Consider the following 19,754-nt stretch of genomic DNA (forward strand, 5'->3'; position numbering starts at 1 on the left):
ACCTCTAAACAAGAAATCAAGTGACTTATATTATCTGAGAATTTATTAAATTCTCCTCCTAAGCGCATTAAAATCTCAAAATCGCAAAAAAAAAACTGAGTTAGCCCATCGTAATTTCCAAAGAGCGATCATTAATGCATTTACGTTTCCAGAAAGATTTTTGTGTTTCTGGAACAGTTTACGTGGCTTCTTGGATATTTTTTTTTGTTTTTCTAAAAATGTTTCTGTGTTTTTAAAAAGGTTTATATATGGAAGTATTTCACTGCATGTGTGGAAATATTCAGTGTTTTTTTTTAATAAAATTACTGTATACAAGTTCTTCCTTGTTTATAAACATTACTTTGCGTTTCTAGAAATATATTTGCATTTTTAGAAGAGTGTCCGTATTTCTAGAAATGACCACCTTCCATGATTTTAGACAAGGGGGTGACATTAGCTCTGAAAAATGCGACCGATTTTACTGTAAATTTTTCCCTGTTTTCGTATATATTTCACGAGATATCTCCAAAACTACATAGGTTGCCAATTTGGGGTTTTCGGTTGCCTATTCAATATTAAGTTGGCTTTTATTTTGCATTTATATTTTTTGCTAATTTATTCTACACTGACAGAAAACAACTAATAAACTTAAAAGTTTTTTCGGCGCGCTAGAAACATATGGGAAACATAGGAAATGTCATGCCCCTGATTTTAGATATTTTGTCCATTTTTATGTAGAAATATTTCTTTTCTAGATTTCTAGAAACATTTCTGTGTTTCTCGAAATGTTTTCAAATTTCTAAAAAAAAAATAATTTAGCGTTTTAAGAAATATTTATGTATTTATTATTATTCTAAAAAATGTTTTTCACCTTCTGAATACTAGAAATATTTTTAAATGCTGCAAAATCCGCAAAATGTTTTATGAATTCATATGTTTATGTAAAAATGGTATTTTCGAGTTATAGAAATATTCCCATGTTCTGTAAATGTTTTTGTATTCTAAAAATATTCAAAATTTTATAAGAAAAATCAAAAAAATAATAAAATGAAATTGTTTAGTGTCTCATTTCTAGAAAATTCTTCCCATTTCTAGAAATATTTTAGAATTTAACCCTCTAACGGGTAAGACCGCCTCCAGGCGGTCATTCTATAAATCGCATTTACTGCGATAATATTACTTATTTGAAGTTGAAATATCTACAGTGTCCTCAGTTATAGTCTTACTAACTTATTTTCTGAAGCTGGACTCATTTTGACCTTTCGTTTGCTTACAATCTTCAGTTTTGTGTGACAGGTCAGAGAAAAAAACAACAAAATGTCGCTCGCGACATTTTGCGTTTTCAAGTGCAAAAAAGATTGTTTTAAAGTAATCTAACTGTAGTAAGAGTGTTACGTTCTGAAAGATATGCTATTCTAGTTTGTATATTTCAATTGATAAGTGTGAAAAAACTAGAAATAAGCGTTTTAAAAGAAAAAAAGGAAGACCGCCTGTGGGCGGTCTTATCTGTTCAAGGGTAAAATTTTCAAAAATTACCGATTTTTTATTTAATTGTTTTGGTTGTTCTAGTAAAATATATTATTATTTTGCAATATATAAATCACGGAAAACAACTGAGATTATACGAAGACTGTCCAGAATGAGTAAAATGGTCGATTTCTGCGAATTAAGCGAAATTGATAAGGAAGCAGACTTCAACAGTGACGATGAGTTCCATAATTCGTTCTTTAATGCTCCAGATCGTGAAATAAAACCAGAAGATGAGCAATGTAGTTCAAAGGACCTTCAAATTATACAAGAAAGTGACGTTTTCATAGCTGATCTGTGACCTATTCGGTAAAAATCAGTCTTATTGAAACACCTTAAGCTTCATTAACATCTAATTATAAAAGTTATAAACGTTTTTTTCCTATAAATTATCATTTATTAGATAATCATATACAACATTCATCCATAAAAAATGTTTATAATTCATTTATTTTACTATTTGTTCACTATTTTTCAATTAAAATATTTCAGTCTTTTTATGCCTTAAACGGATATGACCGCCTGGAGGCGGTCTTTACCTTTTCTCACCTGGCGCCCAAACGGAAAGAGATAATGAAGAATGGATGGTATTTTTGAGTTCAGTGGACCATTAATTACCCTAGACAAAATTATTTAACTACTTTTCTTGGATATTAAAGAAAACACCGTTAGAGGGTTAATAGAAACATTTTTGTGTTTTGTGAAACATTTCTCTGTGGAATGATTTGTGTTTCCTCAATGACTTACCCCTTTGTAAAACTTTAAAAAACTTTTTTTTTGCAACAAATTAAGTGATTTTTTTAATAATTTGGAAAAACATGTACTTTTCCGAAATGATACAGAAAAATTTTAAAAAGTACAAGTGAAATAGGTGTTTGCTAATGGGTTCTTTTTGAATGTTGCAGCATGTCCAGGAGTTGCTGAGGCGTCGGGAAACACAAGAGAAGAACACTGTCATCAAGGAAGTGGACGAGTACTCTTAAAGAGACGACGATCCAGCTTCCGTCGATAAGTCCTCCTTTTTCCATATTTTCCTCACCCTGAGTTTCCCTCAAAGAGACAGATGACAATGAAAGAAAGGCTTTAATTAATTGTTATATTTTAAATAATATACCTCTCTGGTTTATATTTGTTGTCACAAAGCCGGAGATTGTTTTTGAGGCATCAATCGAGCTACAGATGGCTACAGATCTAACTTATAACTTTAATTGTATATTTTCCCGTGGAAATGCGCGCTTCATTTCTTGCCAAAAAAAAAATGAGTCACCTCGAAGGATGGTGGAAGTGGATTGGATATTGATGAGATGATTTACCCATTGATATTAATCAGAGAGCTTAAGAAGAGATGCTTAAATGGGAGTCTGAGGTTTTCTCCCAAGGCCAGAGTATTTTGAGGATAGAAAGATGTGTAGTATTTTTGTAAGCTTTTTTTCTGCCTCCCATTGTATCTTTGAATTATGTGAGAATGCGGTGCCTCTGGAGGCGAGATATAATTCAGAATATTTATTTAGAAGTCTGTTGAGGGTGTTTTTCTTGCAAGAGACATTCCAATTGTAAAAGGTCTATATATTTACCGAGTGGGGCGACATTTAACACACATAAAATGAACACAAATTGTAGATAAATGCACTTGTGTTGATTATAAATAAAATACTAAAGAATTTAAGTGATTTTTTGTGTTTTCATTTTCTTTCGATTTGATGAATTTCCTCCGTAACAGCCATTTTGAATTTCCCACCAAAATTCAAATGTTTTCCAGTCGATTTCCAGGAATTACAGAAATTGAATAATTTAATTGTCTGTGCCTTTTATATTTATAACAATTCTTGGTAATTGCATATTCAATGCCTTCAATGCTATTTAAGTAGAATTTTCATAAAATTATCTCATAAATTCGTGTAAATATGCAGAAAATTAGCGGAAAAACATCTTCCAGCGGTATGAAGTTGGCAGTGAATTGACAGTAAAGTCCCCCCACTCCAGTGCAAAAAGGAAAATTTCTATACCAAATTGTATTATGAGGTGTTGGACGGGAAAATTGCCGTTTCCCCGTGAAAAAAGTATTTGTGCGTAAATATCACGCGTTGATCCCATCACCAGCATCTCTCTACTTCATGAAATCACCATGTTAACACACAAGAACAACCAAGTTGTCCGGAAGAAAATGCAAGTGAGTGCGACATAACCTAAGTGTGAAGGGTCAATTTCCAGGGAGTAGCCTTTTTGGGGCCTTTTCCTGTCTCTGTGCTGCAAAAAAGTTGTACCTGAGTGATCGTGGGTAGTGTAAGTGGGATTTTGTGTATGGTTGCAGGTGTCATTTGTGATCCGAGAGGCAGAGGAGAAGCGTCATAGGAATGGTGTGAATGCCCTGCAATTGGACCCGGTGAATGGGAGACTGTACTCAGCGGGGCGCGATGCGATCATCCGGGTGTGGAATAGTACTCAGACAACATCCCAGGAGCCCTACATTCAGAGCATGGAACACCACAATGACTGGGTGAATGATATTGTTCTGTGCTGTGGTGGACGCCACCTGATCAGTGCGAGCTGTGATACAACGGTTAAAGTGTGGAATGCCCACAGGGGTTTCTGCATGTCCACACTCAAGACACACCGTGACTATGTCCAGGTAATGTACTATTTTATTAGTAGCACAGATTCCCTCCTCTTCCGCGGATGCTTCAATGTCAGACTGATCCGTAGGCACTGGCGTACGCCAAGGATCGCGAGCAAGTGGCAAGTGCTGGGCTAGATAAAGCCATCTATCTGTGGGATGTGAATACCCTCACAGCACTTACAGCCAGCAATAATACCGTGACCACTTCTAGTCTGCCCGGAAGTCGCGATAGCATCTACAGCCTGGCCATGAATCAATCCGGAACGGTAATTGTAAGTGGTTCGCCAGAGAATACGCTGCGCGTGTGGGATCCACGCACCTGCAACAGGCTGATGAAGCTCAAGGGGCATACGGAGAACGTAAAGGCGCTGGTGGTGTCACCAGATGGAAAGGAAGTGGTGTCTGGAAGTTCAGATGGCACCATCAAACTCTGGAATTTGGGTGAACAGCGATGCATCCAGACACTCCATGTACATTCCGAGGGCGTTTGGGCACTCTTGACCACTGACACCTTCTCGCATGTCATATCAGGTAAGTTATTCACCATTTTTCTGTAGGGGAGGCCGGGGAGGTTTGGGACACTTTTTCATGTTTAGATTTTGCGGTCTATAGGATACTTATGGATATTGATTTTATAAAAAAATACTCGATAGAACTTGGAAAACAACTGAGTTTTCTTGGAGAAGATAAAAGATTTACCTTGACGCTTTGTCCCAAACCTCCCCGATTTGGGGCACTATAGGACGCAAAAGAGGATGTTTGGAACGCGTTTTTTCTCGCAAAATTTGCATTATTGGAACACGTTAATTAATTATAAATACTAGATTAAAAATATGTCTAATAGAAATAAAAATGTTTAGGGCAAATTAAGCTAATTCAAAACCTCACTGTTTTCATCACGGGGGTGACATTAGCTGTGAAAAATGCGTCCGGTTTTAGTGTAAATCTTTCCCTGTTTTCGTACACATTTTACGATATATCTCCAAAACTACGTAGGTTGCCAATTTAGGGTTTTTGGTTGCCTATTCTATATTAAATTGGCTTTTATTTTGTATTTATATTTATTGCTAATTCATTCTACAATGACAGAAAACAGCTAGTAAACTCAAAAGTTTTTTCGGCTCGCTAGAAACATATGGGAAACATAGGAAATGTCATGCCCCTGGTTTTCATGATAAATACAGTACTAAATTACTATATTTATATATTTTCTATACCACAGTTTCATTATTTAGTTAATTTTGCTCCAAATAAAGCGAAAATCCATTCATATTCACAAATTTTAATTTGTTAATTTCTCAGAAAAATTAAAAGTGTACCTTTTCACCATGGGATTTTTCATCGATCAACCATGTTTTCCAATGAAAAACACAATAGGGTGACTGTTGGTTATTCGTTTTGTTTAACATTTATGTCATATTTCTGGCTAATTTTGGTTAAATTAAGTGCTAATCTTTCTTGTTAACGATACGTGAAGTTTTCAAATGAAATAATTACCTATTTCGTGAACAAAAAGGGTTTTCCTGAAGTGTCTGCAAATGCTTCAATAGGAAACCCCGGAAATATGATTTTTTTTTGGATAGATTTTCTTATTGTGTTAGATGGGAAAGGAGAAAAGCCCAGGAATAATTACAAATCCTGCACTCAAGAGCAACTCAACAAGGTTTTGGAAGCCTTTCGTCGCGATTTCACTTACACTGTTTGTCTCCAATTAGAAACTTTCCCTTGTCTCCATTTGGATTAATTTGTTTCCAATAGCAGCATTTTACACTCGCCTATTTTTCTTGTATTTAAGAAGTTTTTAAATTATATCTAAAGAATTTTCACTAAACAGTAACATTCTAGAAGAGCCAAGGAGCAAATTTATGTAATTATCTTCAGAAAAAATATGAACTTAATGTGTTGAATCTTCTGTTAAAGTTAAAGCGTCTGGAAATGGTTTTGAATTAGGAGATTTACCCTAATCTTTTTTTTTTCAAACTCAGAAATTAATATCAATTAATTTTTTGTACAGTAGAGTCATTTATTGTCCATCAATTATTTAAAATAGTTTCTTCTTATTTTCCATTTACCTTTCTTTGTTTTCTTTTATTCTAAATATTGCAATTATGATCATTAAATTCCTCAGGCGAGTAGATTTTATGTACCTGTTTTTTCCTTATTTCTCTTTGAGAAATCAAATTATAGGTCTATTGCAGAAAATAAACAACCCAGTAGCGAAAAGATGTCTTACATAAGCCTTACATGATAGTGCATGTAAGCCTTACAAATCACTATCGCTTATGGAGGTTTAACATGGTATAACCACACTTTTGTCACTTACGTAAGCCTTACTTGTAAAGCATAAGAAAGCTATTGGATGCATTTTTATGGTTTTTAAGGATACCTTACATAAATACACAAGTAAAGCATTTGTAAGCAAATTCTGTAAAATTATAGTAATAAATACTTGTAAGCCATAAGAATTGCATTCATGTAAAGCATTTCAGAAGGCAAAAAATATTCAAGGTAAGCCCTAAAAAGGACCAACTTGTAAGTCATACGTCAAACTATCTTTTATGGACGTTTAACATTGTATAACTACTTTTTTGTCACCTAAGTAAGCCTTAAAATATAAGGCCGACGAACGCTTTTCATGAAAAGCATTCGTAGAAAAAGTTGAAGTGACTCTCATTAGAGAGCTCACTTCAGAATATGATCACAAGTATCATATTCATAATCATTCATCTTAATAGTAGGTTTTAGTTAAAAACAAAACCCCACTGATGAATAGAAATAAAATATTTCACCTGAACCTTTTGTATCAGAACTCCGGTGTAGCTCGCATGAATTATATCTTTAAAGTGAAAATTTCCAGTAAGCCATTCGTAAGGCATACTTATGTCTCACATGATAACGTATCCTTCATAGAACTTACATGATGATTAATATGCATACAATACATAGTAAAAAGTAAAACTTTCATAATGATTTATTTGTAGAAGAAGAGAAAAACTTACACCATGTTGTATTTATGCCTTATATGACAGTATAAACTTTCATATACCTTATTTCTAAGTTTTATGAGAGCAAAACATGGTAAAGCTTTAGAATAGTTTACGTGTTGATTAAAAGAATGCTTTACATCTTACGTTACTTAAGCCTTACATGATGGTGTACCCTTTCAATTACCTTACTTGTTATTATTACGAAAGCAATACATAGTAAAGCTTTAATATGTATTGCATGTTAATTGAAAGAAAGCCTTACACTGTGACTTATTTATTCCTTACATGACAGTGTATACTTTCATATACCATACATGTTAGTTATTTTGAAAGCAATAAATTTGTAAAGCTTTCACATGACTTAAATGTCGTTTAAAAGTAAGGCTTACACGGATCCTTACAAATCACTATCAATTTGACAATCTGCGAAGTGAAGTTAGCGTCGCCTATTGAAAAGAGATTGCGACACGTGGTAAAATCATTCCAAAATCCAAAATATTACCACTTTTCGCCATGCCTTATTTTTATATAAAAATAATATACAATGATATATTAATTAACTAAATACAAATTTTATGTATTTCACAAGTGTAATTAAATATTCAATGGACAAATTATTGATCCAAAAATGTATCTTTTGCTTGATGAAAATTTGATGACACTTAGTATATTTGGTAAGAAATATTGGATTCGATGCACATGTTAAAAATGTTACTCTAAAAAACGCTCAAAATCGTTAATCCAAATCGAATAATTATTATTTTTCGACTCTATAAGTAGCAGCAGTAAAAATACAAAGAACTTTGCGGCTCATTTATTTCACAAAACACGAAAAATAGCGATTACAATATAAGTGGCGAAAAGTAGGGCACTGGTGAGAAGTGGTGATTCCACCCTATTCTTCATTTTGACAATAAAAAATTGCACGCCACCTAGAGGAAAGGCTCATAATTTTGTCCAGTTTCTTATTTTGGACCCTTTGAGGATGAAATTGGACACTAAAAATAAATTAATTAAAATGATGAATTTTTATTCTAATATTAGATAATTAATGAATTCTATCTAAATATTTGTTCTTTTTGGAAGATTTTAACATTAAATACGTTAAATTTTGAATATGATATGAGTTGAAATTGCTTTGTTGAAAATTTAGTGTGAGCAATTGCTTACGAGAAATATGACAGAACTTTATGTTTACTTCAGTTCTTATTTAGCTTGGTGAAGTACTAACAATGTTTCTTCGGTTTTTTGAGTGATATTATTAAATATCCATTGAAAATTGTGGTGAGTCACGTTAATGATGATTTGTACATTTGACATGAAGTGAGATTTGCCTTGTGAATTAGATTTTTCGTGCGAAAAATGGGAAATTTTTTAAGACATTTACCAGTGAGGTGATGATTCTTATTTTGGACAGGTGTTTCTCTCACGAAATTTCGTGAAGTTTTAGCTTTTGTGATGACTAGGTTGGATAAATGCCTGGAGAAACAAAGGGCATCATCTCTACGAAAGAGATGTAGCGAGAAATGCCTTGAAAGACTCCCGGAAAGGCCAGGGAATGAGCGAATCCGCACGTACTTAGAGTACCGAAGTCAACTCACTTTAATGAATGATATAGAAAGTTTCTGGGCTTCTTGTGACATTATACGTTTCCCTTACATGAACAGGAAGAGGACTTGGTAAGATTGGTTCATGAAATAAAGACCAATAGGCATCCTGTTGAGGCGGATTAGCTGTCCAAATTTACAGCCAAGTTGGACAAATTAATAAACAAGTTGTCCAAAATAAGAGTCAAATTCACCTCTACATATCAATTCATTTTTAAACGTATTAAAACTAATTTTAGTAAAAACAAAGACGATAAATAGCTTGCTAAGTTTCTAAACAACCCTTCTGAAAAGAGAGTAACAAAAAAAGTCAATTAGTATCGAAAATATCGCACTTCAAACTTGGAACATCGATACTTATAAGCAGACTGGACCAAATTATGAACCCTTACCCTAATTGATTCGGTTTGTGTGGCATACAGTAAAAAATCTCAAATCTTGGACTCCTTTTTTAATACGAAGCTTCAAAACCTTCCCCTAATAATGTAGGAAAAATTCTCTGTCTCCCTCTCTCTGATGATTCCCAGTATTATTAATCGTATTGAGATATTGTATTATAAGGTAATCATTTTTACAATGTCCATATCCCGTGTTGGAAGAATCTGCTAAGTCCATTGTAGACCGCCCAGGAGTGCCTTCTCCGCTGTGTGGATGTTTCTTCCATGCACCTGGAGTTGTTGGGCGTAGGCGGTGCATTATATTAGATGAGCACATATATTCTGTCAGTAGAAGAGGCTGAAAGTTTGAAGTGGTATATCTCAGCTCCTGATGAACTTAATTGAATGAGTGAACTATTGTTGGAAAGCTTGGTTCATTGGCTCTTAGAATCTGGTATATGCAATATGCTATGGGTAAACTATGGTCATCCTGAACCACTTATGCCGAAGAAGACATTTTTTGCAACGTCATTTTTGGCCATCCACTGCTGTGACCAGGAGTGACCCACGATTCTAACACATGGACTATTTGTTAGAGAAACTCAAAGGGTATAATTTGTGGAAGAAACTTTTTTTTGGACATCACACTTTTTTATATTCATCGACTTTTGCAAGAATTTTGAAATGTTAAACACAAAGGAAAAAATTACAGAAATCCTTCTATCTCCTTTTCTGGACAAACTGATGAAGATATCGACTTGGAATGTTTCTGAGTATCCCCCCATAAGTTGATCCAAGGAATCCAAATGTCACTTCAATTTCATCCCCACGTCTATCCTTCCCCTCCAGAAACCACTTTTTTAGGAATATCTCAAGAACCAGACCATCGATACATTTCATTTTTGGATATGTTTTAGAGAGTGTCCTAGCGGACATTTCATCCATACATCTCAAATACGCCCGACCTCTTCTTCTTGCATATGCTAATAATCCGTTCAGAAGAGCAGAATTTCTTCTGATCAATTTTCTGACTAAAGAGACAAAGTTAGCGACCTTGATTGTTCTGAGTACCCCCCTAAAGTCAATCTAAGGAATCGAAATAACACATGCAATTGCCTTCTCCCACTCCTTCTCCTCCAGAAACCACTCTTTTGGGAATATCTCAAGAACTAAATCATCGATCCTTTCCATTTTTGGATATGTTTTTGACATGGCCAAGGTGGACATTTTGTCCTCAGACACCAATATCATCCAGAAATATTCACACAAATGTTTGACAAATCTGAGTTGTCAACACTGTACCAGTCGGGTAAAAGTATCTACGTCACTGGCAGTTCGATTTGGCCCACCTTATACTTGAAACATCTTGGGTTAGTACTTCACCAAAGCTAAATACGACTGAAGTAAACACGAAGTTCTGTCATATTGAATTGAATTGAATTGAATTTATTTCATCTCATTCTTGATCTTACCCACCCCCATGCGGCCACCGCCGTCTTAGCGTTGATTCCAACCTCCAGGACTAAACGGTGGAAATGTCCTTTCTCTGGTTGTATGTTAAGGATTTTACAATATGTTTTACATTTCATTGGGGATAGGCCAGTCAAAAAGAGAGAGCAAGATTGCCAAGCTAATCTAGTCAGCTGTATGGCAATTTATTTTCAGCATGTTTATATATATTTATTTTCAGCACTCAATTTATATATTTCTCGTAAGCAATTGCTCACACTGAATTTTCATCAAAGCAATTTCAACTCAAATCATATTCAAAATTTAACGTATTTAGTATTAAAATCTTCCAAAAAGAACAAATATTTAGATAGATATCATCATTCATCAAATATTGGAATAAAATCCATAATTTTAATCAATTTATTTTTAGTGTCCAATTTCATCCTCAAAGTGTCCAAAATAAGAAACTGGACAAAATTATGAGCCTTTCCCCTATTTAATAAAAATTCATTTTAGAAAAATTGGCCAAAAGTGCTGAAATAAATGGCCAAAAGTGTTATACAAGTGGCCAAAAATACTGAAACATTTACAATTTGAGAAAAATATGTATTTTCAGTAAGATAGCCAAAAATTTTAGAAAATTTATTAAATATACAGAGAGACAGTGAGTCAAAGTACTTCTATGCAAAATTTCGTTCAAGTTGGACAAATATTACTGTAGTTGCAAGAGGGTAAAATCTAAAAGTGGCCAAAGGTACTTATACTTCACCCTAATCCCTCGATATGCTTGCTCCTGTTGCCCCTTCCTCACACAACGATATATACGATTTATGATTCAGTGGTTTCTGCGGTTTACCAGATAAGATCGGTCGTGTTAAGGCGGCGGCAGACGGAATCAAGTATAATTGAATTGAATTGATATAAAATTAGTGATCAATTTTTCAAAGTAAAATAAATCTATGAAGCTTAATTAGGTTCTTAACGTAAAGATTTCTTGCAAAAAAAATAATGTGATTGTTGCAGGGAGTCGCGACAGAAAGGTGTTCATGACGGAACTGAGAAATCCCAGCAATAGTGTTTTGGTGTGCGAAGAGCGCGCCCCCGTACTCAGTCTTTGCTACAATGTCGATCAAACGGGCGTGTGGACGACCACATGGAACTCGGACATTCGATGTTGGCGCCTTCCGCGTCCGCACACGGACAAGTACTCTGGTCACACGAATGCCAATAGTGATTCGCAGACCCTCACGAATGGTGGCACTCCTCCAAGCCGTTCCACTGAGATGGCTTGTATTCGTGGTGGGGCAGCGGTTAAGAAGTATGCTGTGCTCAATGATAAACGGCACATCCTCACGCGTGACACAGAACAGAATGTGGCACTGTATGATGTGCTGAAGGTGACAAAGGTGGAAGATTTGGGACAGGTGGACTTTAATGAGGAACTAAATAGGCGCAATCAGCGTATTTATATTCCCAATTGGTTTACTGTGGACCTCAAGACGGGCATGCCGACAATTGTTTTGGGGCAAGATGAGGTGGATTGTTTTGCAGCTTGGGTTGCAGCAGAATCGGGATTGCCGGAACATGTTGAGGCTGGATCGGAGATGAAGGTGAATTATGGGAGTTTATTGCTTCAGGCACTTTTGGAATCCTGGACACCGCCACATAGTGCACCGGCATCGGAGTTGGATAATGAGATTAAGGGGGGAAATGGGTATTTTTCAGTACCCAAACATACGCCACTTATCTTCAGTGAAGTTGGTGGAAGGACAGTATGTCGGCTTTTGGTGAGAGATGCTGCTGGAGAGAGTGAGAGTGCTCTGCTCCATGAGACTGTTCCCTCTTGGGTCACTGATGTCGTCATTGAGCGCAATATGCCCAAATTCATCAAAATCCCTTTCTATCTCCTTCCCCATCCGCTCATGGTGAAACAGGATCGCATGAAAAAGGTAAAAGAGATTTTTAGAGGGAATGGGATTGGGATATTACTGAAGATTATTTTTATTGGTCATTTTCCAGGAGCGTCTCATTGCCAATGAATTTATACCGTGCCGAAAACTCTGCGAACATGTTCTGGAGAAGGTGCTAGGCACCGAAGTGACACCGGGAATTAGCAATGCGTCCAATTCATCCCAAAATAGCCAAAGTGATGCCAATTCAGAGGGATCACAGATCCCACCAGAGGATCGTCTCGAATTGCTCTGCAACGATGTCGTAAGTATTTTTTTAAATATTTTTTTCTCTTCGCAAAACAGAAATTTTGGATTACCCACTGGTTTTTGCTCCTCATCCCTCTTCAAACTGGTTATTAACTGATTAAAATTCGTAAATTGTAGACTTTGCAGTTTTTTTTTACCTCAGCGCCACTAGCGGTGACTAAACGAAGTTTTTATGTTTTTAAAAGTTATGTTTTATTACAAGCAAGTTAAATAGTTCCGAAAAAGTTAAAATAACATTCCGGAAATGTTAAAAAGGTGTAAAATTAACATTAAAAAATGTTGATATATTTTTACATCTAAAGTGTTAAATTTCTGAGGAAAAAAGTTAATCGCACCCCTCTTTTTTTTTCTCAGTGTATGAGCGCATACTTTGAAAAATGATTCTAAACTGAGAAAAAACAGGGATGCGATTAACTTTTTATCTTCATAACTTTAACACTTTTTAGGTCTAAAAATATATCAACATTTTTTTTAATGTTAATTTTACACCTTTTTAAGGGTAAAATTAACATGAAAAAGGGTTAATTTAACCCCTAATACACCTAAAAAGGGTAATTTTTACACCGATTTCGGATCAATACTGCAGGGTAAAATAAACATTTCCGGAATGTTATTTTAACTTTTTCGGATTTCTCTCAGTGTACGCATTTAATAAAAAGTAATGCATTATATGTTTTTGTGTGAAAAAATTGTTTATAAAACCCATTTGACATTTTTGGTCTAATTAGATAAGATTAAGTAAATGTAATTCAAATTTTTAAAGCAAAAACGCGATTTTGCGACATCGAATTTTTTGATTTTTTTTATTTTTAAGAAAACTTTGTTTCTTTTTCATTACTTTCTGGTATTTATTGTGATTTTTAGTGAGAGGACTTGATCATGCTAATCAAATCAATCATGCTAATTATTTTTAGAACACCTATGGACTAAAAGAGACTGCAAAGCGTCCTAGCTATGCGGAGTGCTCGAATTTATGAGAAAGAGCTCTGCGTGTATTATCTTTTTGCATGCTTTTGCGTTTACTATCAACTAAATTAATTCATAAATTTTGCAAAAAATTAATTCATAAAACAAGGGGTGGCAAAGCGTCCCAGAAATGCTCGAACTCGTGACTTAGATGCTATACCTCAAAATTACTCTCGCATAATTTACCATTTATCGGTTCTCAACCGATTTGAACCGATTTATAAATAACTCAAAGTCCCTCAAAATAGTTTTAAAAGTAATAAAATTGATTTTCGGACAAGAATTACTTATCGGTTTATAACCGGTTCATTACCGGTTCACAACCGATTTTAACCGACTTATAAATCACTCCGAATATTTCCCAAAATACACCGCAGGAGTAATTTAATTGAATATCGTATAAAAAAGTTAATCCAAGAAAGGTACATCATTTACGGGTACATTACCGATTCATTACTCATCAGGTTCGAAGCAGATCTTTTAAAAAAAGAATCCAAATTTAAGCAAATCGCTTGAAAAATAGGCCCTTCAAAGTGGTTAAACTTTGACCATCAAAAATTCGATATCGAAATGTTTATCGAACATATCGACGGTGCCTTTCCATGATTCCTTCTCAGAATTGCAATTTTTCAGGAGAGCCATTTGAAGTTAGCATTTTCCTTCGTTGCCCGTGTATTTTTTTTTAAATCGAAAAATTGAATATCTCGTTACCTGAACGCCAGATGGAAACCAAACTTTCACCAGTTGTAGATTGTAGATCTTGGTCCCAGAAACAACATATCTCTCAAGAGTAATATAATTCTAAGTCGACATAGAATAGTATGGAATGGAGCCGTCAGTATAGGTGTCTAAGGATGAAATATTCACTTGAACTACCTCCAAAACATATTCGAAAATTAAAAAAAACTAGTAGCCGTTTTCGAAATAAACCAAAAAAAAGGTTTTGGACGAGAAGAAGGGGGAAGAAAAAAGACTGTCCTAGATAATGTCTACATTGGGAGGAGGGGGGTCATCGAAAACCGAAAGTTTATATCTCTGACGTCTCTGACCATTGTGTCTCTAGTCGTGTCACAAGTTGAAAAAAGTGGATTATTTAATCGGACAGCTAAGAATATCAGGCACTTTTTCTTTCTACAACTTTCATAAATTATTCAACAGAAATAAAAGAGTGTCGAATCTGCGAACGAGATGTTGCGGAAAAAATCTTGCAAGAGTTCCTGAAGGGCAAAGAACTTCGATAAACTCAGTGTCCGATAATTGAGCGGTCTTCAGGCTAGAAGTTTAGCCCAGTTCCCGAAGGTCTCACAAACCTAAATAGCGAGCAATTCTATTGCTTTTCGAGAGCCTCTAATACGTCATTCATCTTTAATAATTCAGTCCTGAGTTAAATTTTTCCAAAAAATCGTGATTGATAAAAAGTAGAGCAGTTAAGCGATATGGCTAAGACTTAGGTCTGACGTCCGTATTAGGGTACAATGGGGTAATTCGAAATCTAACAAAAATTGATATTTTGAGACTTCCTCACTGTTTCACATGAGCGAAGAACAAAAGTTTTTTTTAGCTGAGACACTGAGATTCTTTAAAATTGCAGCTTTTGTGGTTCGATCTGACCATTTTTTTTTAAGTCTTTCCCGTAAATTCGAAGAAATTGAAAAAAATGAGAAGTAGATCAAACGAGCTTCAAAATTTTAGTTTTAGATGTTCTCCCGTACATTTGCAAATCTGCTAGGCGCTCCTTTGCTTTCTTCTATGTATATATTCGGAAATTCTTCGAATAGAGTTCTAAAATTTTAATAGAATATTCTTATAGATAGTTTATCTATCGATTTAAATAATAAACAATATGTAGATCACTTTTGACCTTATAAATGACACTCCCCCTTTAATTGAAGGTATACTATTAATTGAAAAATCGATTTTCGAAATTTCAATATCTAAGGTAAGGTGTGCAAAATTCCGGACAGCGTGCAACTCCGGCCACAGTTTTTGTTCATCAAATTTTCATGAATTTTTAGTTTTTACATACTCTAGAGATTTTACAATGCAAAGAAATTTTAAAAAAATGTCGCTTCGACAAACGAGATGACGTGAAAAAGTAATTGGAAGAATTCCCGAAGGGCAAGGAACTATGAGAATAAAGGTGGCCGAAATAGGGTACCAAAGTTATGTCTACATTTTTATTCATTTTAAAATGTATTAAGCATGATTTTAGAGTAAATAAAGACGATAAACTGTCTATAAGGTCCCAAGCAACGCTCCTTAAGAAGAAGGAATAAATAATCAATTTGTATTAAAAATATTACACTTCAAACTTAAGAATTTGGCGTTTGCATGTAACTATGCCGAAATTTGGCACACTTACTCTAATTTCCATTTTCAATTTTGATGAAATTTTAGTATGTTTTACCTGAGGTCAAGAGCTTTCCATCGGTGGGTCACACTTTGTCTTTGGTCTACCTTAGAGTATCCATATTTTCCTTTGGGTGTCCAAAGTCCCAAAGGAACCTGAAAGAGTAAGGCGTCAAAAGAGGTCCTGTTTTAGAGTTTTTTGTTATTAAACGAATTAAAACAAATAATGATCATAATTGTTCAAATTTCTTGCGCAGGCAATAGTAGGGCATCTTTGAATTGGGATACCTTTAAAATAGGACTTTATTCTCCTATTTTACTGCACGAACTCAAAGAGAGAGCAGTTATATAATCGACTTTTTTAAAAACTTCTCACTGTTCTGGAGATTAAACGGTAAGAGATATCGCCTTCCGGTCTTCGATGACCCCTCATCAAATGACATTATCTCGTACCCAACCTCTTTACTTTTCCCCCCTCCCCAAACAGGTCAAAAATGAGTTTTTTCCAATTTTGCAAAAAATTGGCCCAAACTTTTTCAATGATTTTTGGATATGTTTTAGAGCTAGTCCAGGCGAACATTTCGGCCAAACATATCTATGACCGGAAAATTCTCCATTTTGAATTATTGAAGGTCAAAGGTCAACCACCTTGGAGGGTCCATTTTTCAACCGATTTGGTTAAATTTGGATTTCTTGGAAAAGTATTGCAATTTCGAACCCGGCTGCATCGGTCTTCATCGGTAATGAACCGGTTAAATACCGATTTTTGAATAATTTTACATCCCCAATAATTAATATTCCCTAAAAATAATGTTTTTTTTCAATTTTTCTCAAAATTGACCCAAGCTTTTTCAATGATTTTTGGATATGTTTTAGAGCTAGTCCAGGCGAATATTTTGCCCAAATTTACCTATGACCGGAAAATTCGCCATTTTGAATTACAGTAGACTCTCACTCAATCGGCTTTTTTTCAATCGGGCGCCAAATTTTGTTGACAATTTTCACGTTTAATTATGAAGCTAATTTGCTCAAATTCGCTGTAATTCTTCCTATTTTATCGTGATTCTTTATAATTGAGCGTTTTTTGTGGAATTTACAAAGGCTTTGACGCTTAATTCTATCGCTAAACCGGATGACATTTTGCCCCATATTCCCGATTGAGAGAGAGTCTACTGTATTGAAGGTCAAAGGTCAAATATTTTGGAAGGCTCATTTTTCTTTTTGGTTAAATTTGGACTTTTTAGAAAAGTATTGCAAATTAGAACCCGGTTGCATCGGTAATGAATCGGTTAAGTACCGATTTTTTGATTTTCAAATGCTTTTGTGGTTTATTAATCAATTTGATCTCTAGTTAATCAGTGATTCCAAAAGATTATGCAAAAAGCTAATTCACGGTGAGCTCTATCTCGTGAGTTCGAGTGCCCGCAAAGCTGGGATGCTTTGCCATCTCTTTAAAATGAAATGTGCCTTATCATAAAGTAATTTAGCTTCACAACTGGATTGTAGAGCCAAATTAATCACAGTAAGGTCCAGTTCTATCTAAAATTAAAAGAAAAAGTCCTATTTCAAAGATGCACCACTTCCCTCTGAATTAAAATTCTCTGAACTAATTTTAAATTGCCAGAAGTTAGTTGTCTAATTTGGTTGATCCATTCTATTTCATTAAACGTTCACTGAGAAAAAAGAGGGTGCGATTAATTTTTTTCCTCAGAACTTTAACACTTTTTAGGTCTAAAAATATATCAACGTTTTTTAATGTTAATTTTACACCTTTTTAAGGGTAAAATTAACATGAAAAAGGGTAATTTTAACCCCCAATACACCTAAAAAGGGTAATATTTACACTGATTTCGGATCAATATTGCAGAGTAAAATTAACATTTCTGGAATGTTATTTTAATTTTTTCGGATTTCTCTCAGTGTATACATTTTTTAAAAAATTTTTTAGCAAATAATGCATGTTTTAAAAATAGCTCTCACAAGTCAATTTCTTCAGTGCTGATATATTAGTTTAGGGGCAAACTTTGCAACAAAAGATTTGACTTCCAAATCATTAAAATCAGTTAAATGAGCAAAGCCTAGAACAAATTTTGTGCAATTAAATCGGATTAATGTCTTGGTACCTGAATACCTTGAATCGCCTGAATCCTAAAGACAAGAAACCTCCTTGGAAAAAAGAGCCGAATGATAATTATTTTTCTAATGACTTTGTCTTAAAGGTTCTGGATCCCAATATGGATTTGAGGACGGTGAGACACTTAATCTGGAAGCAATCGGCCGATTTGACCTTCCACTACAAAACGAAGCCTTTCACCTGAACGGCCACTCAATGAACCCCAACGGCAGTTATAAAAAGGAGAGAAAAAAAAATCCAAAACACAGAAATATTCACATGTGGAAAAGATTGTCATTTTATTGTAATCTTATAGAAAAATGGCGAGAAACATTTAAAAATTGAATAGAATTGTGAGAGAATGATAAAGAACTATATACAAGAACTTAATGATATATACAAATTGTTTTGTGAGTCTGGATGGTCTCACTGGCTAGCAGCGACTGGCTTGATGCGCTGGAAGAGTTCCTTGTGGACACGTTGAACTTCCTGAACGAGATCCTGGGGTAGTTCCAGATCCTGGGCTTGGTAGACGTCGGGTAGCTGCATAGCAACCATTTCCAATGCAATTTCTTTGAGAGTGCGAACACCATGGTGAATTCTGGCCACCTTGCGTCTGATTGTCATCTTCACCAGATCTATGGCACCTTCATACCACACTGTGGGGTAGTAGATCAATTTGCCATCCACCATGAGCTTTTCCTGCGTGATGGGATCCACGAAGCTCCAGGGATGTGTGCAAAAGGTGTCGATCTTTCGCTTTTCATCAGCCTGCAAGATTCCGTAAGACACTGGCTTTCCCTGGTAATCCATCCAAAAGAGCTCCACTTGACGCCGAGTAGTGTTGTGGAAGAGCACAAATGCACGATGAGTGGATTCCTTGGAGCGCAACTCTGGCAAATCAGACATCTTTCACTATGAGCTTTTTCACTTGCTGAAGACTGGGGTACAAGTGATTTTTCACTGTATAGTCAGAGAGGACTTCTTACACTCTCAGAGGACAGGCACAGAATGAATAATCAATCAGCCACAGTCGACTTTAAATCCTTTTCCAGGAGGAGGCATTTTTACCTGAACATCCTGAAACACTCTCTGACGTTTGGATTGTAAACACAATGTTGAAACATAGAAAAGTGGTGGGGGTAAGTCTTTTAAGAAGCTTTTAATATAAGAGGTGGGGAAGTACATTGCGATCACTCAGAATAAGACCCGAACAACTCGCGAATGGCCAACTTTACAGGAGAGCGATTTAAAGCTGAGATTTGCATTTGCTAATAAATCAATTAATTTAACTTCAATTTCCTAATATTTTACATCAAACGAAAGGATTCGATAATAGCTATCTTAATTCCATAAAATTTTCTTCTTCTTCTTCTTCTGTTTTATGTAAGGCTGTCGGACTCACTCGGGTCCATATAGCCACATAAAATTTTCACAAACATTTTCCCACGCTGCCAAAAGACCCGGCTGGTCACGCATCATTTGTCAAAATTGTTTCGATATCATTCCCCATACGCATCACTCACTATCTATGTACACTCAGCTCTTCGTTATCCGGGTG

General features: G+C 35.2%; 3 protein-coding genes across 9 annotated transcripts in view; 2 read left to right on the forward strand and 1 right to left on the reverse strand.

Moving 5' to 3' along the window:
• Positions 1 to 3,176, forward strand: part of LOC129801485 (mannosylglucosyl-3-phosphoglycerate phosphatase) — a 41,873-nt gene extending 38,697 nt beyond the window's left edge. For all 7 annotated transcript variants that reach the window (XM_055846588.1, XM_055846589.1, XM_055846591.1 and 4 more), the window contains one exon: positions 2,412 to 3,176. In XM_055846588.1, the coding sequence (XP_055702563.1) occupies positions 2,412 to 2,489 (78 nt within the window). In that variant the 3' untranslated portion in view covers positions 2,490 to 3,176. The remainder of the gene's footprint in view (positions 1 to 2,411) is intronic.
• A 294-nt stretch (positions 3,177 to 3,470) lies between these two features.
• On the forward strand, positions 3,471 to 18,590 carry LOC129801487 (WD repeat-containing protein 48 homolog). The gene is made up of 6 exons (XM_055846594.1): positions 3,471 to 3,676; positions 3,818 to 4,135; positions 4,210 to 4,654; positions 11,570 to 12,495; positions 12,566 to 12,760; positions 18,300 to 18,590. The coding sequence occupies exons 1-6, from the start codon at positions 3,632 to 3,634 to the stop codon at positions 18,396 to 18,398; spliced, it is 2,028 nt and encodes a 675-aa protein (XP_055702569.1). The 5' UTR covers positions 3,471 to 3,631; the 3' UTR covers positions 18,399 to 18,590.
• Positions 18,466 to 19,315, reverse strand: LOC129801606 (von Hippel-Lindau-like protein). Its single transcript, XM_055846828.1, has one exon. It carries the CDS (start codon positions 19,100 to 19,102, stop codon positions 18,620 to 18,622), a length of 483 nt encoding a protein of 160 aa, XP_055702803.1. The 5' UTR covers positions 19,103 to 19,315; the 3' UTR covers positions 18,466 to 18,619.
• Positions 19,316 to 19,754: the final 439 nt, after the last annotated feature.

Source organism: Phlebotomus papatasi, chromosome 2, assembly GCF_024763615.1.
Source record: "Phlebotomus papatasi isolate M1 chromosome 2, Ppap_2.1, whole genome shotgun sequence".
Lineage (NCBI taxonomy): Eukaryota > Metazoa > Arthropoda > Insecta > Diptera > Psychodidae > Phlebotomus > Phlebotomus papatasi.